This window comes from Grampus griseus (assembly GCF_964374135.1).
Source record: "Grampus griseus genome assembly, chromosome: 5".
Taxonomy (NCBI): domain Eukaryota; kingdom Metazoa; phylum Chordata; class Mammalia; order Artiodactyla; family Delphinidae; genus Grampus; species Grampus griseus.
The window spans coordinates 60,340,650-60,365,590 of record NC_138998.1 but is presented as its reverse complement, the minus strand read 5'-3'; the positions used below and the strand labels follow the sequence as shown (position 1 = coordinate 60,365,590).

At 43.6% G+C, this 24,941-nt stretch overlaps 1 protein-coding gene across 4 annotated transcripts in view; it reads left to right on the top strand.

The window, feature by feature from the left end:
- Positions 1 to 24,941, top strand: part of KLHL6 (kelch like family member 6) — a gene marked incomplete at both ends in the record, with an annotated part of 56,555 nt that overhangs the window by 17,806 nt on the left and 13,808 nt on the right. For 2 of the 4 annotated variants that reach the window (XM_082655039.1, XM_082655041.1), the window contains 2 exons: positions 2,549 to 2,714; positions 20,218 to 20,667. In XM_082655039.1, the coding sequence (XP_082511165.1) occupies positions 2,549 to 2,714; positions 20,218 to 20,667 (616 nt within the window). Of the gene's footprint in view, positions 1 to 2,496; positions 2,715 to 20,217; positions 20,668 to 24,941 lie in introns of all 4 variants that reach the window. The other 2 variants (XM_082655040.1, XM_082655038.1) reach the window with 2 other exon arrangements.

Sequence of the window (24,941 nt, the reverse complement as noted above, 5' to 3'; positions counted from 1 at the left end):
CAGGAGAGTTTATTTAGGTGGCAGAAAATCAGTGAAAAAGTCTCAGAGGAAAGCAGAGAAATGCTGGGACTTTGGGACCCAAACCAAGCCAGAAAAGCCCCAGAGGAAGGACAGTCTTTGGAGCACTTCCTTTCCTCTCTCTCCCATGAACATTTATTGAGCTCCTACTGTGTGCCCACACCATGCTAATGTCTCTAAGTCAGTTTGTGAGCGGCCCTAGCCCTAACTCTATGCTGGATGGGTGGTGCACAGCCGTGCAGGGACCTGACTGGACCAAGCCCAATGCTGGCAGGTCCCGGCTTGTGAGTCAGAGTGCGGTCGGCTGCCTGCTCCGAGTTTATCTCCCACAGCCTGCCGAGATTCCTCTGACCTGGTCTGAGACGCCTTCCCTTAGTGAGTGCTGGGTATTGTTCCAGCCACTTGGTGAGTGGTAATTATCTTATTCTTCCCAGCAGCTCACTGGGGTCAGGACCATTGTTATATCATTCCACAGAAGAGGAAACTGAGGTTTGCTCCCTTGTACAAAGTCACGTGGTGAGTTAGCGTCAGAGCCTAGACAGCCCAGCCCCTCCACCTTCCAAAAGCCAGCACTGCAGCGCTTCTTCCCACCCTCCTCTAGGCTCCTGGAATCACGCTGCTTGTGCACATGCACACCCACACACATCAAAACCCAGAAGGTGGGCTTCCCTGGTGGCGCAGTGGTTGGGAGTCCGACTGCCGTTGCAGGGGATGCGGGTTCGTGCCCCAGTCTGGGAGGATCCTGCATGCCGCGGAGCGGCTGGGCCCGTGAGCCATGGCCACTGAACCTGCGCGTCTGGAGCCTGTGCTCCACAACGGGAGAGGCCACAACAGTGAGAGGCCCGCGTATCGCCAAAAAAAAAAAGAAAAACCAGAAGGGCGTGAGAATTTACCTACTTCTGGGGTGGCCTGTAACTAAGACTGTCACAAGGTGCTGGAGTATCACAGCCCAGCTTCTTTGCCTCTTTTGGGGACAATTCTGGAATGTATTCTCCAGAGGTCCCTTGCAGGACTAGGCCAAAGTGACTTTCTGTATGACTTCTGTTTTGCTTGGCCTCCTCCCCTCCCTCATCTTGCTCCCCCATTCCCCTATAACACATCACTAGCTATTGAGGGTTGGCTTCAGGGGATTCCAGACACCCAGTTAAGTATTGGCTGAGCTGGGCCAGGATGTTATTCAGTGATTGATTCCAAGAGAATTCAGAAGCTGTGTCTAGCAGTGACAGCCTGATCAAGAGTCCAGATGATCCCAGAGATCCCAATAATCATGTCACATGGGACCCCCAAAATACATAGGCTTCAGAAGAGCCCCTTGAAGTGCAAGGCATTGAATGAGACAATTTATATACCTATCTCATTTAATATTAAAACATCTCTACTGTAGACTTTTTCAGTTTTCATTAGAATGTTTGAGATCATGCAGATCCAACAAAATTCAGCTTTTACTAATTTTAAAATCACATTTTAGGTGAAGGGGTACTTCTAAATTTCACTTTGGTAGGATTCCACTGATATGTTGCCTCAGGTACATGAAGCTTCATTTCACCCCATCATCACTGCCCACCCTCTCCTGCTAAATGTCCTGTTACTCATATAGTCATGTACACGACATTCATGTGGGTAACATCCACTTTACCCCCTGAGATGATTGCAGATCTGGGTGACCAAACAGCAGAGTTGATGTTCTGGAGCATGCCGCGGAGCGGCTGGGCCCGTGAGCCATGGCCGCTGAGCCTGCGCGTCCGGAGCCTGTGCTCCGCAACGGGAGAGGCCACAGCAGTGAGAGGCCCGCGTACCGCAAAAAAACAAAAAAGACAGGAAGAAGGGCAGAGGGAGACCCAGGGGAGAAGACCTCATGGACTAAAACAACAGGTTCAAACATCAGCTTGTCGGGGCTTCCCTGGTGGCGCAGTGGTTAAGAATCCGCCTGCCAATGCAGGGGACACAGGTTTGAGCCCTGGTCTGGGAAGATCCCACATGCCGCAGAGCAACGAAGCCCATGCACCACAACTACTGAGCCCACGAGCCACAGCTACTGAAGCCCGCACGCCTAGAGCCCGTGCTCTGCAACAAGAGAAGCCACCGCAATGAGAAGCCTGCGCACCGCAACAAAGAGTAGCCCCCGCTCGCCGCAACTAGAGAAAGCCTGCGCACAGCAACAGACCCAACAGAGACAAAAATAATAAATTAAACAAACAAAAAAATCAGCTTGTCAAGTGATTTCTTCCTCTCTCTTTTTTCTCAGTGATTTCTTCTTCTCTTTCTCTCTCTCTTTTCTTAATGTCTTTCTTCCTGCCTGGGACTGCCTTGGGGACGACACTTGGGCCCAGCAGAGCAGGACACATTAGTTCAGTAAGCACTCATGGAATGTCTGGTGGGTCCTGGGTGCTGAGGGATGGAGAGCAATCACCCCAGGTTCCAACCTTGGGAACCTCACTGTCCCATGGGGGCAGACAGGTCTGAAGGGGGTCTGTTTAGATGTGGAACCAACGGTCACGGTTGGACTCACATTCACATCTCTCTCTCCCAGGGCCATGTTCTGCAATGATTTAAAGGAAAAGTATGAGGAGAGGATCATCATCAAAGGGGTCGACGCGGAGACCATGCACACTCTTCTGAACTACACGTACACCAGCAAGGCGCTGATCACCAAGCAGAACGTCCAGCGGGTCCTGGAAGCTGCTAACCTTTTCCAGGTGTGTGAACAAACAGGCCCAGTGCTCTCCTCTGGAGAGAAAAAAGCAGCAGTTCTCTGGAGACCTGCCTGGCCTGGCTCCCAGGCCTGTACCTGGGACACACATACACACTTAGCTGGGCTTGTGCTTACTTGAAATTTCCCGGGGAGTGGAGAGCTGAGTCATTGACCCCTTAATGCGATGAAGCCAGGGGAGCTTGGTGCCTAGAACCTACACTTGGTTCCTGACTCCAGGAACAATGACTACAATGTATAGAAGGCTAATTGGAGTGGGGACTGCAGTCACCAATTCATATATGTACCTTCTACTCCTTAGCACAACCCAGGGAGATAGTCACTTTCCCCTACTTTGTGGGTGGGGAAAGCAAGGCACATAGAGAATAAGACACAAGGCTGTGATTTGAACCCTGGGCTTTCTGAGCCCAGGGGCCACATGGATGCCACTATACTGGGCAGCCTCTCAGGGAGCAGTGTCTAGATTCCAGGGGAAGCAGGAACTTTGCTGCTCAGCAATTTGTGGTGGGTGTGAAAGAAGAGCACTTTTCATGAGGGGTGTCATGGAAGATGAATAGAGAACCCTCAGAATTAAGTTTTATTGTTTGCATTTAACTGTGTTTCAGTCTGATTATAATAATTATAGTTAGCTTCATAAAATAATTAGACCCACAGATTACATCAATTGCATCCACAATTATCACAGGAGATCCAGCTTGAGTTACCATCTTTGCCTAGGTCTAAGATTGCACCTTGAGCTCGGTTCCATTGGGTTATGACAGAGATTATCCCACTGAGGATGTCGAGATTTATGATAAACAGAGTCCAAGGACAGGCCAGGTCATTCCCAGGGACTGAAGACAAGCATCAAGTCTTGTCCATGGTTTGGGAGTTTGGGAGTTGGCATCCTCTTGGATCATCAGTAGGTCAGCAGTTGAAAAGAACAGAAAACAAAGTCTGGGAAGGTGGGGAAAGAGGAGTCTAGGGTCAAGATCATGGACAATTGGATTATCTTTGTGAGGCTGGAGTCTAGGCAGGATTTAGGAAGCCCAGCAAGGAAGGGAAAGTGTAAAGAGGGAGAAAAATCAACCATGGAAGAGCACTGATGATTCTGAGTAATGGGTTTCTGCAGTGTTAGCCAATTTTGTCTCAGTTTCCTCAGGGCATTTTAAAGATACAGAACAAGTTACTTCCCAAAGGACTGGTCACGCCTTACCTGGCAATGTGGCCAAGTCAGTTACCACCTGTTCACCCAGCCCCTTGTCCTTTCTCTCTCCTTATCTGCTTAAACCCTCAGCCTTATTCACTGGCAGGGAAACTTCCTTTGTTATGTAGAGGGAGGGGCTCAGCAACCTCAGGCTCAACATCCCCAACTCATCCCCTCTACCCACTATTCCACCAGTCTAACTTCAGGGAAATCCTTCTTGTGTTATGGAAGGGACTCTCTCTAGTTCAGCTTTTATGCTTTTTGGGAAATTTCTCTTACAAGGCAAGTATCGCTTCTTCACTGCTTCCCCCCAAAGGACCAATAAGCTTGAGCAGAATCACCCCATTCACCATAATTCAATCAAACCACAGTTGTCATTGTTACCTTCATGCTAATATCCTTTCCTGGGGTCCAGAAAGTGTTGTTGACTTGTCTAAAGATGGACAGGTAACACTGACAATAATAATAGCAATAGCATTTATTAAGCTTCAAGTACAGTGTCTGACACCAGAGTAGATGCTTAATGAATACAAATTGTATTGAGCACTTACTGTGTGCCTTGAGTGACAGTGTTGGATCTAGTAACAAGGTCTCCTGTTTTTCCCACTAACTGAAAGTAGGTCTTATATGATAGGCTGAGGAGATAATGTTGTTTTTAAAATGCAGGTTTTAATATTTATAAATTGTAATAACATTACAAACTCATTTCAGAAAATTAGAAATCCATACAAGCAAAAAGAACATAAAAATTACCTACAACCTCTTTCTATTCAGAGGCAATATGGCAGCTTCCTTAGTATATACACTTCCGGGTCCTTTTCTGTGCATTGATTATACAGAGGCAGCTAGCAGGGTGGTAATAGCACAGCTTGGAGCCAGACTGCTGGATTTAAATGCCAGCTCCACCACTTATTGGCTGTGTGACTTTGGGTGTATTTCATAATTTTGCTGTGCTCCAGTTTCCTTGTCAGTAAAACAACCAAACCAGGGAATACCAAGGAGAGAGAAGATAGGAGACAGACATGGAAAGGAATCTCCTTCAGAGCCTGCAGAGAGAGCCAACTCTACTGACAACTTGATTTCAGACCTCTGACTACCAAAACTGTGAGAGAATAAATTTCTGGTTGGTTAAATTGCCAAGTTTGTGGTAATTTGTTGTGACGGCTGTACGAAACTAATACAAGCTTAAAAAGTAAACTATAGCTAAAAGTCTTAAAATGAAGAAGTAATCTCCTATTCCCACCCCCTCCTTCAGCTCACTCTTCTGGAACAATTACTTTCACATGTTTTTAAATGTTTCTTCTTTTATCTACTTCCAGATTTCTAAATGATTTGTGTGCACTGTTATCTCTTGAGGCATCAATTTTAGATAACTTCTTTTCCCTCTCTCCTCCTGCTCTAATTTTAACTGGTCACTCTCTAGGCCTGTTGCACAGTTGTTATCCTGGGAGTTCCCTTTGCTGTCATACTGGGAGTTCCTTTTACCTCATTTCTAAGTTGGATTTTCTCTTCCTGGATCCCATATCTTCTTTCTTGTATACTCCCACATTTTTATGGATCACAATCTTTAATATCTTACAATGAAAGAGTATTTAAGAGAGAAATTTTATGAGACTTAAATGTCTAAAAATATTTTTGTTTTCCCTTCATATTTGATTGATATTTTGCCTGGGTATAAAATTCAAGGTTGAAAATAATTTTCTTTGACATTTTGAAGGCAGTGCTCTATATTGTTATCTATTATGTACATATTTTGTAAGAATAGGTTACCACTGGACACGTGTTTTTTCATCTATTTCATCCATATTGTATATCATCTTTTTTTTTTATGTCAATAGATTCATGTCTGCAACAGCACTTACAATTGCTGTGGGTCTTTTTTCACTTATTATATTCGTTTCTTCTATTGGGAGATTCATGTCTTACAATTCTGGGAACTTTTCTTGTATTTTCTCTTTGATACTTTTCTTCCAACTCTTTTATCTATTCTGTGCTCTGGAGCTATTATTAGTTAAGTGTCGCACCTTCTGAATTTAATTTTTTTCTTATCTTTTCTTTCCTAATGACCTTTCTGTTCTACTTTCTAGGAGATTTCCTCAACTGTATATTTCAACTCTTCTGTGAGTTTTTAATTTCTGCCACCATAGCCTTGCTATTTATTTTAATAGATTCCTATTCTTATTTCTTGGAGACTATTATAATATGTTTGACGTTTTCTTCTGCCTTCTCTTTCTTTTGAGTTCCTTTACTCTGTGTGTTTGCTTAGGTCTCCAACTTTCATCTTAGAGGGCGTATCAGTTTCCTAGGACTGCTACCATAACAAATTACCACAAACTGGGTGGCTTAAAGCAACAGAAATTTATTCTGTCACAGTTCTGGAGGACGGAAGTCCAAAATCAAAGTATCAGCAGGGCCATATTCCCTGTGGAGACTCTAACGGAGAACCTGTTCTTTGCCCTCTTCCAGTTTCTGGTGGCTTTTTGACATCTCTTCACTCCACTCCAATCTCTGCAGTCATGTCACCTTGTCTCCTCCTCTTCTGTGTGTCTGTGTTTTATAAAGATATATGTGATTGCATGTAGGGCCCACCAGGTAAGCTTCTCCTCTCATGCTACTTGACCTAGTCATGCCTCGTGCCATGTAAAGTAACATTCACTCTTTTGCCATATAAGGTAACGGTCACAGATTCTTGGGATTAAGACGTTGACATATATTTTGGGGAGCCACCATTCAACTACTACAGAGGGTTTCTTCAAATACCCTTGCTATCCAGTCATATTTTATATTGAGGCCGTAATATACTAGGTTCAACTCAGTGCACATGGAGTAGAATGGGAAGCGAGCAGACTAGAGAGTTTTACTAGGGTTATCAGGTGACCTGCCAGTTTTTTTATTTGGGCTCCTTAAATGTCAGTAGTTGCTGAACTTTTCCTAGGGCCGTTCAGTTTCTCCAGATAAAGATCATTCAGTCTTTTGCCGGGGATTATAAGTCAACTGCATGTATTCTGGACCGGTTACGTAGGTGTAGGTGTGTGTGCAAATCTTTGCTTAACCCCTGTATTTTAAGTAAGATGTCCTCATGTGTCTTCTTCAGTTTCTGGTGTCCCTGAGTCCAGAACCTTTCTGGTCTGGTTTCTCCACAGGATAAATCGTCTTTTCCAGTGGAAGTGGGAGTTGTTAGACTGCAAGAAGTAAGGAGGAGAACCAAGAGGCTTAACTTCTTAAACCAACTCCCTGCTGTCAGCTCCCACCTACCCTGGTCTTCCTGGTTTGGGGGGACTTTAATATTCCTACTTTTTTGGATTCTGAGGGAAAAACTTAGTGTGACCTCTGTCCTCTCAGCAAAGTTACTTACCAGTCTTTATATTGTGTGGTTTGGGGTTACTGATGTCTCTTGGTTTCATTGTGGATGGAGTTTGTGTTTCTGTTTCTTGTTCTCCTTTCAGTTTTGGGTGATTTTTCAAGAGACCTATAAAAACCGTTTAGATAGTAAAGACTCTAATCTTTTGTAATACTGTTGCAAATATTTTCCATTGGTAATATGACTCATAATTGTTAGTTACAGTTTTTTAATGTACAAAGCTTAAAACTAGTATTTAGTCAGGTTTATTGATCATTTCCTTGATGGTTTTTGCCTTTGGTTTGTCTTTTTAGAAAGACCTTCCCCATTGCTTGATTATGTACTTACTCACTTATAAGTTCATTTAATCTTTTTACATCTACAGATTTGATACCTAAATCTTTAATATACCTGGAGATTATTTTGGCATAAAGTTTTGTCTTCTCCGTCTTCTTCTTTTCATTTTCTCCAAGTGGTGAACTTCAGTGGAGAGTTTAATGAGCTTTAATGAGAGGGATTGAAGAGGAAGATGGAGACAGGATAGAACTACAGCAAGCTTTGTTTATTGTTGATTCTCCTATTCTGGTAATCCCTCACCTCAAAATTTTCCAAATCTTATTTACTTTCTTGGAAAAAAATAGTTTCTCTCTGAAGCTATTTTATTCATTTTCCTGTGAGTGTTAATTCTTATGAAAATAAGAGAAGAGTACTGTGAGCTTTTGGACATCTGTTTAACTCGCTTTCTGACTGATATTTTTTCTGGACTACTTGCTTTGAAGTCTCAGACATAGAAAACTGGGAATATTTTCATGCCTGAAGGCACCATAAGGGACAGATGTTTATAGGTTGTTGAAATCACTCTGTGGTTTTAAAATATTATTTACTCTTTTGGATGGATAAGACATATGCCCGTTCTAAATTCAGAAATATAAGGAGATACAGTGAAACATTTGCCATCTTCACTCTTACCTTCCTTTTTCCTGTCTTGCTGTCCTTCCTGTTCTATGCACGTACAGTGTATATGTGCATCTATCACTCACTCATTGCCTCCATTTTTTAAACACAAATGTTGGCACAGTAAACACTCTATTTTGATGTCTTGCTTTACTTAGCTTCACGATAAGTTTTGGAGGTTGTTACAGGTCAGCATGTGTAGAGCCGTCCTGTTCTTTTCTTTTCTTTTCTTTTCTTTTTTTTGCGGTATGTGGGCCTCTCACTGTTGTGGCCTCTCCCGTTGTGGAGCACAGGCTCCGGACGCACAGGCTCAGCGGCCATGGCTTATGGGCCCAGCCGCTCCGCAGCATGTAGGATCCTCCCGGACAGGGGCACGAACCTGTGTCCCCTGCATCGGCAGGCAGACTCTCAACCACTGCGCCACCAGGGAAGCCCTGTCTTGTTCTTTTCAATGCTGGATAATATCGTTGGGGTCTCTCTAGATGTCAAACATATACAGTTATCTGTAATGGTCTCTTATAAGGCAGGGTGGTGGAACAGAAAGAACATGGGCTTTGGAGTCAGGCAGAACCTGGGTTTATATCCCCGTTCAGTCACTTATTTGCTGTGTAGCTGTGGACAAGTTACTTAAATTTTCTGAAACTCAGCTTTCTCATTTGTAAAATTAGGATGACAATAATACCTGCCTTTCAGGGAAAGTGTGCCAGAGTTGGCATTTTATTTTGTCATTTTAGAACCTCCACAGAAGCCAATACCTCCTTTGTGGAACCGAAATCAGCGGGAATCAGATTATCTTGGTTTCCCTGTGACATCCAGTAGTAAAGGTTTCTTAATTTTCACACCTTTGTTGTGGCTCAGCTGCTCTCTCATTTTCTGCTTCTCTTCTCAGGCCTCCTCTTAATCTCTTCCTGTTAAACACTGATTGCTTCTCTCTCAGGATTTCCCAGTCCAGAAAGGCAGAAGGGAGAATTCAGTTGACCAAGCCAATCACCACTATGGCTCTTTGAAAAGAGTTTTCACGTGAGGCCACTTCACGCGTGGCTAGCCTGTTAACACTGATTGCCCTTGGGTCAAGGGCCCATTGGTCCAGTGAGGTATGGCATAGGGCCAGACAGTTTCTTTGGAGGGAACTTTGGGTGTGTTAGGTACTGCATGATCTGCCCTCTTGAGGAGATTTGCAGTAACCTGGCTATAATTTAGTAGCCAGTTTTGGTGAGGAACATATTTTCTCTAAGTAGTTTTGGGGGAAGGTAAAAGTAAGAGACGCACCTAAGAGAAAAGGCCCAAGTAACCTGTTCACATGTGAGGCAGGGATTTTAAGATGCTTGTCACCCAGTGGAGGCTCCAGAGAAGCAAATGTCCCTCCCTTGCCTTAACTGGACTTCTAGGCTTCTGAGCTCTACATAAGCCAGGTGGTCAGAAACTACAGATCAGGGACCATGACTATAAAAACTTGGGCAATTTTTTAATCTTGGAGGACTTTGCCATGTTTCTTTGGGGAAGTTTGCCTTATCTGTTAGTTTCATTTTTATTATTAAAACCTCATGAAAGAATAAGGGCTTGTGAGCTTATCTTCAGGGCAGCAAGAAGATGTGAGGTCAGGGAGACCATACTCATCCTGCATTTAGTCTTAGATGGAAGGATCCCCGAGATACAGAGCAGCTGGTTAGAAGGGGCTTGGATGAAAAAGGAGGTCAGGCTGAGTCCCTACGGCTGAAGTGAGGAAAGACAGAGGGATGTCGGAGTGGCAGCCTGATCACCTGGGCCGAGCCTGAGAAGACCCATGTGGTGTCTTCACAGCACCCCATGGGGAGGTGATGTAACTTTCATCATGGTGGCAGTCTGAGGGGACTTTGGTGAAAGTCCTGGCATTGCTTATTTTCCTGTTGTATCTTTTGCTAATGACAGGATGGATGCTGGTGAGACCTGTATGATGAGGGAGTCATGTGGTCAGTGGCTGACTTGATAGCTGGGTTGGCGTCTTGGCTTCCCAGTACTTGGAACATGGTACATAAATGTACCATGTTGAGCCAGTGAATATGTGGTGCTCTGGTTCATCACTAGCTGAACATGAGCACCTGCTCAAGATACCATCAAAATTTGCCTGACCTCCTACAACAGGACACTAAGAAGCCCAATTCTGGCTCTTGGAAATGCCATGAGCTAGTAGAGGAGGAAGTATTCCACAGGCTAATACTGATACTTGTTCATTTTTAAGCCCCTACTAAGAGCCAGGCACCTAGGTAAAAGTAGGTCCCGTTACTGTAAAGTACAGATGAATTTCTGTTCTTATTGACAGGGACCCACAGATGATGTCTACTCAACATCAGAATAGCCGGTTGATCTAGGCAAGAAAACCAACCCAACGCTTTCTTTACCACCATCCAGATAAAATCAGCCTGTTTACTGTCTGATGCGCCCTCTCCCACACATTCCCCTTGTCAATCAGTGATACTGTGTGGCTACTGTGAGTGTTAAGAAATCAGGGTTGATTTCCTGGGTCTACAGGACAGTAACAGTTGCCATTTTCAGAGTATTTCAGAACAACTATTTTGCCTGTATTATCTCATTTAAAATGAGGTAGGTATTTTTACCCCCAATTTATAGACGAGGGAAATAAGATTCCACAATGCTAAGGAAATGCTCCGGGTTTCACGGCTAATGAGAAGGAGGAGCCTGAGTTAACTCCTGTGCATAGCCTGTGTGTTCTTCACCACACACACTGTATCCACCCCTCAGAGCGAGGCCTGAAACAAGCCATGATCCTGAAGGCAGCTGGGGCCTTTAGTATGGTGCTCTGTGACCAGCACAGCTGCAAACCCTTTCACCCAACTCCCTCTGGGGAATCTTGGACACTTGGGGTTACCAGGTGTCTCCCCAGTGAGCCTACTGCTGCCCACAGAGCATCTCTCTTAACTTTGCATTTCTGTGTTTGATCTCAATGTTTGCTCTTTTAAATTTTTAGGCATAACTTATGTTCAGTAAAATGTGCATATCTTAAGTGTACAGCTTGATGATTTTTCTTATTTAGGTATAGAACCTTGTAACTACCACCCAGATCAAGCTCTAGAGCATTCCTGGCATCTCAAAATGCTCCCTCATGCCCTCCCCAGGAAGTACCTCCCCAGGGGTAACTACTACTCTAGCCATGCCACCATGGATTAATTTTGCCTGTTTTTAAATTTTGTATTGTTCTTGAATTCCAATTAGTATAGGGGTCTAAATCTTAGGCTACAAACTCAGGTATGCCAAAAAAAAAAGTGTGAATTAACCTATTCTTTTTCTTTTTTTGTGTTTTTTAATTTATTATTGAAATACAGTTAATTTATAGTGTGTTAGTTTCAAGTGTACAGCAAAGTGATTCAGTTATACATATATATGTGTATATATATATATATATTCTTTTTCAGATTCTTTTCCATTATAGGTTATTCCAAGATATTGAGTATAGTTCCCTGTGCTAGACAGTAGGTCCTTGTTGATTACCTATTTTATATATAGAAGTGTGTATATGTTAATCCCAAACTCCTAACTTATCTCTCCCCACACCCCCCATCCCCTTTGGTAACCATAAGTTTGTTTTCTATGTCTATGAATCTATTTTTGTTTTGTAAATAAGGTCATTTGTATCATTTTTTTAGATCCCACATGTAAGTGATATCATATGGTATTTGTCTTTCTAAACCTATCATTTTTCTAACATCGAACTTAATCTCTATTCTGAGCTTCCCATTCTACCAGTGGCAGAAGCTGTAGGCAACTTAATGACAACCCACTTCAGGAGAGCCTTATCAGTTCAGGATTTGGGCTGCTTATATAGTTGCAGGGTGCATTTACACAGTGCCAGAACATTGTAGAAAGGGGCATCTGGCTCAGGCTCACCGTGGTCATTCGCATCATGGGTCCATGCTGGCACCTCCTGGAGCGTCTACATTCCCATCGGTCTGTCTCTTGATCATCAGCCCCTTCCCCACTGGCATCAACTGAAAGTCGCCAGTCCCACCTGGTTCTGGCCATCAGTCCTTGCTGGTCATTTTGCATTTTCTCTGTCCTGTTTTCAAGGCCTCTTCAGGCCTGCCAATCCTTTCAGTATTTCCATGTCCCTCTCAGGGGCAACACAAGAAGCATCCATTTCCTCTCCTGTGCCGATCAGGAGCTGTAGAGAGCTCGGAGCAACTGCCCTAGGCCCGCTTTGTCTAGAAACAACACACTGCAGTTTCTCTTCTGCTGCTGCTCTACTGGCCTTCTGCTTTTCTGATTTCATCTCGGCAGTCAGGGTACATGTTCTTTTGTTCTCATATCCACAGCCTCTAAGGGCTTCCAGCATCCCCCTTACTCTGGAGTTCTGGCCTGCATTGAGACAGAGGGATCCTCCCAGGGACCCACACCTGCTTCTCACTCCATTACTAGACTCCCCGTTTCTCCTCTCTCTTTCAGGCCTGAGAATTGTTATTTCCTCCAGTGTGGGAAAAGCTGACTCTTATATTATCATCCATTCTCCTATTTCTACTGTTTTGGCATAAACTTTTGCACACACTCTTTAGGATTCTAGATTTTGAAGGTCAAAGGGCCCAGTTATTACCACTAATCGGTATTTCAAAACTATTTTTCTAGTGTAAGTTCTAAAAGTGTATTTAGAAACACAAAAGCCAAAATTGTCTTCTTTCATCTACCCTTTCATCCTTCCCTGAGTAAGTAAGCCTGGAATGCCCTAGTTGCTGTTTATAGATCGTGGAATAAGGAAGTGGGATGTGGGGTTTTAGCTGTAATACAATCCACGTTGCTACCAGATTCTGACTTTTTCTGCTACCTAACTACCACAAAGTACTGAGTATCTGCTACGTTCAAGGCACTTTGTGAGATGCTATCAGGGGGAAATAAAGATAAAAATTGTAAATATAGATCACATTTAAGTAGCAATTTATCATGTTCTTTCCCCTACATGATCCCATTTGATATTGACAGTATTTCTGAGAGTGAGCAAGCCAGGTAATACCCTCCTAATGAGCCTGTAAGGTGGGTTTATTATTCCCAACACTTTCCAGATGAGGAGACTGTGGCTCAGAGAGAGTCCAGCTCATCAAGTGGTGGAGCTTTGATCTGGGATCTAAGCCCAGAACTTCTGGCTCCTGTACCTGCCTCCATTTACTACCCTTGAAGCCTCAAAAACGAGGATTCCCAATGAGCTTCCAGACCTCAAGGCAGAATGTAGAAATTGAGAAATTTCTGGCTCTGAAGGAGGTGGACTTCATAGAATGGGTAGGATTTCAACAAGTGGCAGTTGAGTTTGGAGAAGCGTATTCCAGGCAGAAGGAACTTGTAAGCAAAGACTTAAGGTTTCACCTTCTCTACCTGCTACCCCACCTATTGCAGCTGTCTGCATTCATAGACCTGCTTCTCAGGACTTGGCTCCTGCTTAGGTACTTTCTTCTGTGCCCTACACACGTGTCCACACACACGCACACACACACATGCACACATACTCAACTCCCCGACATCCTGAGCCTCAACCACGTCCCAGACACAATCATTCTATTTAGTCCTTACAATGATGTCCCTCCCTGGCCTTCACCCTCTCCCTGGGCTGAGTCACTAAGCCGCAGCTGTGACTTGCCCCTTGAATCTTAGTGTGACCCACATGTATCCCCTTGAATCTTAGTGTAGCCCACATATATCCCCTGTTGCACCCTGCTAGCCTGTTGGGGCCCCCGCTGTGTCCTCCGGGAACTCAGGGGCTGTCTGTTGCCTGAGTCTCTACCAAACTTGCCACACCCTTGGGCACTGCCCCTCCCCTTTCCCTCTGATTCCACTTCTGAGGTAGGTGCACCTCTAAGTGCCCCAGTCCCCCAGCACCTGCCCCCCTTAGTGAGTGGGCCTTTTGCAGGTCTTAGCTCCTTCCTTTCCTGCCCACCCTGTATAGCTTCCAGGAACTAGCAGACCTTTCAGTCAAGTCTAGAGGAAGGACTGAAAGTCTGGAGGGAGCAGAGGCCATCCGAGGGGTGGGAGAGTGTATTCCCACAGAGTCAGAGGCAGGTGTCTGGCTTGAGAGGGAGGGAGAGGCAAAGGTGGAAGATTAGGATCAGTGGTAATTTACAATTTGTATGAAGACCCCTCTTTAATACCAATACAGACCTCACAAAAGAATGGCTTTACGTTTAGTATCTATTGTCTGGGAAGACAAAAATAGTGACAAAAGTTCACAATGAATTCAGAAACACTCTCAGATAAATTTGAATTTTATTCATCTCATCAACAGCTAACACACTCTTCACATATACTGATTTGTTGGGACTTGAAGGTAAGAATATCAATGTCTTTATAGACCCTTTGCAAGAACTCCAAGGCCACGTAGGGACTATGGTCAATGGAATTCCTGATTTGGACCAAAATAGTACTTCAGTTATTCTGGAGTGGAAGGAACCTCTAGTGAGTTGTGGAATTACAGTGGTGAAGTTCTTTAGGACGCCTGGTTTTGGAGAGCATAAAGGGAAGCAGAAGAGGGGCAGTAGAGATGGGGAGGGAGGGGTGCACTCTCTTTGAGGCAGACATTTCTCATGGGAACTGCAGCCATGTTTCAAGTGGTTTCTTTCATTGTATTTTTAGTCTCCCTGTTAGAGTCAGGTGCCTGGGTGTAAATTTTTACTCACATGTTCTCCCAAATAGGAAGTTGACTGTTGCCATTATCTATCATCACTCAGCTTTAATAAACAAGTTCATGTGTCATTGGAACAGGCTGAGACAGAAAACTTATCCTAAAGTCCTAAATAATCTTAAATATGAAGAAGCAAAACCAGGTTTTTTTTTTTTGTTTTTTTTTTTTGCGATACGCGGGCCTCTCACTGCTGTGGTCTCTCCCGTTGCGGAGCACAGGCTCCGGACGCGCAGGCTCAGCGGCCATGGCTCACGGGCGCAGCCGCTCTGTGGCATGTGGGATCTTCCCGTAACGGAGCACGAACCCGCGTCCCCTGCACCGGCAGGCGGACTCTCAACCACTGCGCCACCAGGGAAGCCCAAAACCAGATATTTTTAAAGAGAACAAGTTCTTGTCCCCATGACTGCCCTGCACATCAGCAGTTTCCCAGCCATTGGTTGGTATCCCATGATGCTGCCCTACACAACCCTCGCACTCAAAAATGTTTTTGAAGCATATTTTGGAGGGAATGTAGGCAACTTGGAGAACTCCCACTCACCCTTCTCCTTATAAGGCCTCTTCAGACTCTCCTGGAATTTTGTTAGCTCAACAATGCAACAGTCACAAAGGCAAGGTGATGCTCAGTGAGAAAAATTAGCCAGGTGATCTCCAGTATCACTTCTACCACCTACCAGCTGTGTGACCTTGGGCAACACACTCAACTCTGAATTCTCTATTTCCTCCTCTGTACAAATGGCAATATTAATACCTACTTAAAATATATTCATTAAAAAATAAAATTTATTCATTAAACAAAATAATGGACGGGAAATTGTCTAGTACAGATCTTGGTACCTACTGGGTATCTGAAAAATATTTTCTTTCTCTCTCTCTCCTTCCCTTCTTTCTCTCCTTTTGCCAGAGTTTGTGCTAGGTGCTCCTGGAAATAAAAACACACGGATGACCTAGAACCTGCCCTTGAGATACTTGACCATAGTACAAGGCAGTACAGTGTTCTGCTAGAGGGGCAAGTGAGTTGCCTAGTAGAGCCCAGAGGAGGGAGGAATTGATTCCATATTGGGCAATTGAAGAAACCATGAAGGAGGAAATGGATTTTCAGAAAGAACTTCATGAATAGGTAGGATTTCTCCACTTCTTTTCCCTTCCCTTCTCTTCCATTCTCCTTCTTCCTTCTTAACCAAGTATCGACCCAGAATTTTAAATGTCCAGAGGCAGGGAAGGCTCAAAGCACAGTCTGATTAAGACTCTGGCTCTGTGTCTTTCTGGTCCTTCAGGTTGGCTCTCCCTCTTGTATTGGCTTTGTCCTCTGGGTGGATGGATACCAGAGAGCCACCCAGTGTCTCCTGCAAACACAATTCCCAGAAAAATGTCACATGTGCAAACAAATGTTTGCATACAATGTAGGGGTTCATAAACTCTCTGGAGCATCCGTTGGTCCCAGATCTAACAACTCTGAATGAAGGAAACAGCCCTGTAGATAAAGTGATGGCCATGGTACTCAACTCTTCCTTCCTTTTGAGGTATACTTAAAAGGGGAGTTCTCAGTTGCAATTAGGATAAGCTATCCTGAGTCCTTTCTTTAAAAGTGGGGCCCCAGAGTCAGACTTGCTTGGGTGAGGAAAGCAGGATTTTAGCAGGTAGTAATGAGGGACAAAGGTAGTCCTGGCTGAGGAAATGGTGTGAGCATAGAAAGGCACTGTGACAGGTGAGCTTAGGGCTATTTGGAGAAGGTGAGTAGACAGGTGTGACTCCATCAGGGAGAGTCCCAGTGCTGACTTAGAGCCACACTGGGCACAGCTTGAGGGGTAGGAGTGGACTTTCTCAGTCCAGGCAGTGGAATCACTGAACTGTTACATAGTGTTTATCCTAGCTGTAACTCTACACATTCCATGTGATTATTTGATTCCTGCTTGCCTCCTGCACCGGTCTACCTTCTCAGATGAGCACAGGCACTGTGTCTCTTTCTGCTCCCCTCTGTACCCCCAGCCCTGGTTGAGGGCCTATGATCTAGTAATGTTCAATACATATTAGGGAAAAGAACAGGTGGACGAATGGTTTCTGAGTGGGGAGAGACACGTCTGGGTCACTGTTGTTCACACGTGGGAGCTTTGGTACTTGATTCTATTCTCCTTCCTTGTTCCCTTCTTTGCTCATTGGTGTTTATCACACAGGGGTAGCAACTGGCATCTTATCAGCCAGGCCTTCCTCGGTCTGGACAGATCAGACCATCTGAGTTTTCCAGTGAAGTGTTGAAATGACCCTGGGCATCTGCCGAGCCCTTGTCCTGTGCACACACTATTTGACCGGAGGCAACTTGAAATAATGTAAAAATGTGCATTTTTGGACTGAGAAAGATTATTTCAAATTTTAGCTCTGCCTCTCATTGTACGTCTCTGAGGAAATTACCTCACTTCTCTGAATCTGTTCCTCATCTATAAAACAGCAGTGATAATAAATACCTACTTTATAGTGCTGTTGTGTTAAATGAGCTGGTTAGGCTGGCTCCTAGTATGTGCACTTTTTTTTTTTTTTACATTTTATTTTATTTTCTCATTGTGTACTTGAAAATCACAAGAAAGTATTTATTTTATTTTTTCCTGATTTTAAAAGCAACTTCATGCTCAGTGTAGAAAACTTGGTCTGTACAGCAAGGTCTAAAAGACAAATTACTGTAATAACTTTATCTACAAAACTCTATTGAAATAACCACTATTAGCATTTTGATGTATTCCTTTCTAGTATTTTCTCTACTTGTGAAAAATGTCATTTATTTTAAATAGATAATTCCTCCACATGGCACCCAATTGGGGTACAAAAAGGTAAACAGTGAGAAGTAATTCTCCCTGTCTACCCTCACTCCGCCCACCAGTTCCACTTCCCAGAGGCAACCTTGTTACCAGGTTCTTAGGGGGCCTCCCAGGGCCAGTCTACATATTTAGAAAATCTCTTTGATTTTCATATCATCTTTTTCTCAGGCAAATGCTGGCAAGGCGTACCTGCCATTCTGCTCTGGAGGCTGCCGTCTAAGTGAGTTCCCTTTCAGCCCTCATGATGTCTCTGTGGGCAGAGCCGCAGAGGGCTCTGGTTACAGCTTCTGAGGGCTCAGCGAGCCTTGGTCTCGGTTTTATATTTTTACTCTTTGAACTGAAAATCTGCAAACAACTAAACAGGTGTTAGATTTCTCAGTCTCAACTGTTTCCTCAGTTGCTCATGCGAGGAGCAGATCTGCAGGCCGTTGGGGCCAGCTCACAGGGTGGTCTGAAGCAGAATTTAGGCGTTCTGCAACATTGACCATCAGGTCAGTGTTTTCTGAATTGACAATTGAAAAGTGTGGTCTGACAGGGTAAGATAATATTTTGCAATTGGGATTGATCCCCCCATATTAGGGACGTGTGCCCCCTAGAATGCTCTGGAGTGAAGAACAAAGCCTAAGTCAATATGGTCCACCCTCAGACCAGTCCTGTCCCCTCCCTTCAGGACCCATAACCCTACCACCCCCAGCTCCTGTCATTAGAGTTTCTCCTCTGCAGGCTGCACCCTCCCACTTGGTCAGGCCGGCCCATCTGTACTCTCAGTAGGCCCTGTCTTCAGACCACCCCTCCCCAACAGGCCCTGTCCCCTCAGCCTCCCTCTTTCCATCCTTCTTCTAACTGATCGAACCAAGAACACTGACAACTTGACCCTCTAAAGGGCCCAGTGGACAAGGAGGGAAGGTAGGAAGTTAAATTCTTTCAAAGCTGAGCTCCAGAGAGCAGCAAATAGAATGGACAGGTGCATTTGAGACATCTCATCTGTAAAATGAGTATTAAATAATATGATGAATACAAAAGGGCTTTGTAAGCTGTAAAGTGCTATATACGCATATGGGACTCATTCTTATGAAGATGATGATAATTTAAAAATGTCATGGAAGCCAATTTTACAAATTAATTTTTTATTACAAAAGTGTTACTTATTCATTTTAGAAGATTTAAAAAGTATATAAATAAACAAAATAAGAAAAAAAAATCTCGGAACTTCCCTGACAGTCCAGTGGTTAAGACTCCATGCTTCCAATGAAGGGGGCACAGGTTCAATCCCTGGTCGGGGAACTGAGATCCCACATGCTGCACTGCTCGGCCAAATAAATAAATAAAAGAAAAAAGGGAAAAAAAGAAAAAAAAAATCTCATAGTGTTATTACAGAGTGTGGTGCCTTGTATTATTTATACAGTATATTCCATCTATTCCTATGGCACCTGTTTCTGTGGGAGGATTATTGTTGCCTTGACAACAAATTTGCCCTGTGACTTACTCTGGCCAGTTAAGTGTGAGTGGAAATGGCATGTGCCACCTCTCAGCAAAAGTTTTAAGAGCCTTTGTGTAGTTTGCCATCTTTTTTCTCCTTCTGTCACAAAACTGGCATGTCAAGAGCTTTTCCATCGTCCTTGGTCTTGGACTGAAGCCCTGTGAGCCCTGTAATGTGAGTGAGAAATAACATTTATTGTTGTGAGCCCGTGAGATTTGAGGGTTGTTTGTTACTGCAGCATAATTTGTCCCAAGATACCTGATACACAGAGATTAACAACTGTTAATATTTGGGTTTATATCCTTCAGTCTTTTTTTATGCCTATATTCAATATATATTTTTCTTTATAAAAAGAGGATCATAATGTATGTATGATTTTGTGAAGTGCCTTCTCATTTCACCTGAAAATATTTCAGTATATAGCTCCAAAAGATGAGTTTTCTTTAAGCATAACCACAACATGGTTACCACACTTACAATTAATAATAATTGCTTCCTATCACCAAATATTGGTCACTGTAAACATTTCTCTTCTAAAATTTTGTTTAAGTCAGGGATCCAAGTAAGCTGCATACTTTGTAGTAGGTTGATATATCTTTTAAATCTCTTTTTGTGCTCCGGCTCTCCCTCCCTGCCCCACCCCCCTTTTCCTCTTTCCCCTTTTGATGTATTTGTTGAAGAAACTGAACTGGTTGCTCTGTAGAGTTTCCCACAGTCTGGGTTTTGCTAATTGTATTCACGTGGTGTCATTTAACATGTTCCTCTTTCCCCTATGTTTCCTGTAAGTTGCTGATTAAATCTAGACGCTTGATCAAGATTCAGTGAATGGATTTTTCAACTCAATACATTCTGAACATTTTCCATGTCATTTACTATTCTTCTGCAACGTGCTTTCTTAATGACCATACAGCTGTCAAAAATATGAATGTATTTTCATTTATTTAGCTAGTCCTCTACTTTGGGTCACTAAGGTTGTTTCTAAATTTTTGCTACTACACACGACTCACTGGTAAACCTCCTTGTGGACTAGTCATTTTCTGGCCTGATTTGCTGCCCTTCTGTTCTCTTAGTTCCTGCGGATGGTGGACGCCTGTGCGAGCTTCCTCACAGAAGCCTTGAACCCAGAAAACTGTGTTGGAATACTGAGGCTGGCAGACACACATTCCTTGGACAGTCTAAAGAAGCAGGTTCAAAGTTACATCATCCAGAACTTTGTGCAGATCCTGAACTCCGAAGAGTTCCTTGAACTTCCTGTGGATACCCTGTACCACATCTTGAAGAGCGATGACCTCTATGTGACAGAAGAGTCTCAGGTGTTTGAGACTGTGATGAGCTGGGTCAGGCACAAACAGTCAGAACGACTCTGCTTGCTCCCCTATGTCCTGGAGAACGTGCGCTTGCCGCTTCTGGACCCATGGTACTTTGTGGAGATGGTGGAAGCGGATCCTCTCATCAGACAATGCCCAGAGGTCTTCCCGCTGCTACAGGAAGCCAGGATGTACCACCTTTCTGGCAATGAGGTGAGTTGATGATGAGAGATGCCGTATATAACCAGCGAAGTGAAGGAATTAGCAGACCTCCCAGAGATACAGGTGAGACTGGCTCACAAATCATTAGGGCATCAAGAAGTAGATGCTGTAGATGTTTATAGTTTGAGTCAGGCAGTTCCAGAAGCCCTGGATCTCTGATCTGTAAAATGCCGATAATACTACATGGTAGACAGCTACTGAGAGAATTAGGTGAGATCTGGAAATCACCCAGCACCATGCCTGGCACATCCTTCCCCTTTCCGGTTGTGTAAGGGTGGGAGTTTGGTGGGGGAGACACACACATGAAGGGAGTGTGCCCTGTCCAGTCGCCATTCCACAGGGCTGCTGCTTTCCCAGTTTGTCCACTCTGGGGAAACCTTGAGACTCTTATATCTCCCCTGACATTACCTAGGTTCAGACTCTCATTATTTCCTTCCTGAACCTCTGAGAATTCCTCAAAACTCAGCTTTCTGCCCCCAATCTGGCCGCCCTGCAATTCATTCATCAGCTGGGTGATCTAAAACTCAAGCCTAATCATTTCACTCCTGGGCTTAGCCTCTTCACTGGCTCCCCACCACTTTCAGGATAAAGCCCACACTTCTGCCTAAACTCTCTGAGCCTGGTCTCTTGCTCGCTGCTCTAGTGTCATCTGCAACCTCTCTCTCCTGCTACAGTCTGAGTGTACTGCTTGTAATTCCCCAAAGCGGACACGCTTTTTCAGCCTTCAGGCTAATGCAGGTGCGGCTCAAATGACTTTTTCCTCTTCTTCATCTAGTTAACTTCTGCTCCAGCTTCAAAACTCAGTTTAGGCATCACCTTCTCCAGAGGCCTCTGTCAGTCTCATAGCACTGGAGCATTGCTCTGTCATAGCACCAACCACTGCATGTTAACCGTTGAATTCCTCATCTGTAAATATCTCTAGACAGGGAGGTTGTTACGGTAGGAAATATGTCTTATTGGACTTTTCATCCAGACCTTAGGAGAGTCCTTGGTATATAGCAAGGGATTGGTTAATGTTTGTTGAATGAATAAATGGGTACCAAGATAGTGAATAAACATATCACTTGTATCTACCTGGTTCTCCTTAACAATTCCTGAAGAAAGGTTGTATTCAGAACTTTATAAAGACAAGAATAGGCTTAGTGGAGAGGAACAAAATAATCATTAAGTAATGATAGAGGGGCAGTTTGTTACGTTTGTACACATGAACAGCCATACGTGTATACCACTATACAATGGTTCTGAGGTTGGCTACCAAGCCTTCTTCATTAGGCCATTGGTAGAAATATTAGCCAAAATAGTTTAGGAATTGTCTTTCAGAGGCCCCTTGGGAGCCCCTTCTTTTCTGTCTGTCCTTTTCTAATTCTGTGTTGTCCTCAGATCCATTGTCACTTATTCACTCTGCAAACACATCCTTAAATATTTGGTAGAATTTATCAGTGATGCTATCAGAACCAGGAGGAATTTTTTGTGTATGTGAGAAGGTTTTAAACTTCAAACTACAAATTGTATTTCTTTAATAGCTATATAGATACAAGAGGCTATTCACATTATCTATTTCTTCTAGAATGAGCTTTGGTAGTTTGTATATTTCAAAGAATTTTCCATTTCATAGAAGTTGCTGAATTTATTGGCATAAAGTTGTTCACAGTAGTCCCTTATTATCCTTTTTAATATCTGTAGAATCTGTAGTGATGTTATAGCTCTCATTCCAGATATTGGTAATTTGTGTCTCCTTTTTTCTCCTGATCAGTCTGGTTAGAGGTTTATCAATTTTATTGATTTTCTCAAAGAACCAGCTTCTGGTTTTACTTGACTTTCTCTACAGTCTTTACATTTTCTATTCCATTTATTTCTACCTTAATCTTGACTACTTTCTTTTGCTTACTTCAGGTTGAATTTTCTCTTCCTTTTCTAGTTTTTTAGGGTAGAAATAAAGGTCACTAATTTGAGATTTTTTTTCTAATATTGCCATTAGTGCTATAATTTCATATGCTATACTTTCATTCTTCACAAATAAATCCTGAACACCAACTATATGCCAGACATGGCACCAAGCACCATAAAACAGTCTCTACCTTACTAAACTTATGATCTTTCAGAGAAGACAGGACACTAAGCAAATGAAGGGTGATAAGCACACTGATAGAGAAAGACCAGATAACCACAAGGGTCCTATGCTGGATATGTGGGTCACTGGCAGTTGGCTCAGCACTGGGAAAGCCCTCATATTCCTGAAGACAAGATCAATCTCTGCAACTGCTCTCAGTTCAGCATTTAAAGTACAGTCTTGGGGCTTCTCTGGTGGCGCAGTGGTTAAGAATCCACCTGCCAATGCAGGGGACATGGGTTCGAGCCCTGGTCCGGGAAGATCCCACATGCCGTGGAGCAACTAAGCCCATGCGCCGCATCTACTGAGCCCGTGAGCCACAACAACTGAAGCCCGCGCATCTAGAGCTTGTGCTCCGCAACAAGAGAAGCCACCGCAATGAGAAGCCTGCGCACCACAACAAAGAGTAGCCTCTGCTCGACGCAACTAGAGAAAGCCCACGCACAGCAACAAAGACCCAACACAGCCAAAAGTAAATAAAATAAAATAAATAAATTTTTTTAAAAACTAAAAAAAAAAACCAAAGTATAGGGTCTTGATCAACTGTACTTTCAACATTCTTGCTATTTTCGTTTCTGCTTCCCATTTCCTAACTCCCTGAAATGCAGGTGATAAAGGCTTTCCTCTTATATAAAATGTCCCTACTATGTCTTCTGCAAAACTGCTGCTATGAAATATCTGCTCTGCCTTTTGTATTTGCAATGGGGTGGGGATGGGGGAGTGGGATTATAAGCTTTGGATATAGGAGGAGAGAGAATTCTGATAACTAGAAAATGTCAGGAACTTGAGCTCCCAGTCAGGCAGATCTGGGCTTTAATCTTGACTGCACAGTTTACCTACAGTGTGACCTTGGGCAAGCTACTTAGCTGCTGTAAGGCTCAGTCCTTGTAACATGGGGAAAACAATATCTACCAACTGATAGAATTGTTTTGAGAATGAAATAAGATAATGAATGAGATGTGCTAGCACAGTGTCCGGCATATGTTAAGTGCCCCAGAAATAAAGACTGTTCCTATTCTCACTCAGTTCTTTATGGTACTCTATCTCCCACAATCAAGCATTTTCTTTCTCTGAGGCTAAAATCTCTCTTTTCATTGTGTCCTAGTTTTTTTCTGCCTTATTGCCCCAAATCCTGCTCAGGGCATTTTCTCATCCTCATTTTATAGTCTAGGTAACTGAACCAACCAAACATTGTGATCTCTGAGTTGTGTCTCATTGCTAGTTGATTCCCTGAAACTCCCAGCCTTCTCGCTGCTTGTGTGATCTTGGCTTTATTCCTAATGACACTAGTGTAAGCCTGGAGGATACTCTGTGAACACATTTCTCCTCCTAACCTTCCTTTCCCAAACTTTAACCCTGCTTGTCCTATCATTATCTCTCCATTTTAACCTTGTCCCTCCTCTGAGCTCATGGAGGTGGTAACAGAAGGAAGTTTTAGAACCCTAAAAGCAAATGTCAACTTACATTTGATTTAGGAGTAGTAGCTGGTACCTTCATTGGGAGAGGTCTTTTGGGGCAGAGAAAGTTACCCCTTCATTTCATTGCCTCCTAAGTCTCCAGGGACCAACTTGATCTATACCAAAGGCTGCTCTGATATGTGTGCTGTCAGGAGGACCTACTCCTGAGGGCAGCGGGGCAGAAGCTCACCCTGAGGAGCTTTATCCAAGCAGTTTGGTCACTTCTGTTTGGTGCTCTCACATAGGTTCTTTGGACAATGAGTAGTCAGTAAGGGGAAACTTTTTTGCTCTACTTCTAACAATCTGAAAATAAACTGTGTAGGCCCTGATGGTTGCATGTGATTCTTTGGCAAACACTTACTTCCGTGTGTCTGCAACAAACTTGCCCATCTCTGACTTCAGATTGGCGTTTGTCATGCCTTTGGGGTTAATATTTTGCAAAACGTAGCTGAACTTACAATTTGGTAATGGTGCCACCATCTGGCAGTCCTGTGGTTCCGAGTTACAAGGCAGGTCTCAATACCCAGCCAGTCCCATCAACTAGATGATTGTATTAGTTATCTATTGCTGTGCAACAAATTATCCCCAAACAGCTGTTTAAAACAACAAACATTTATTATCTCACAGTTTGCAGGAATCTGGGAGTGATGCAGCTGGGTGATTCTGGCGCAGGGTCTCTTCTGAAGTTGCAGTCAGTC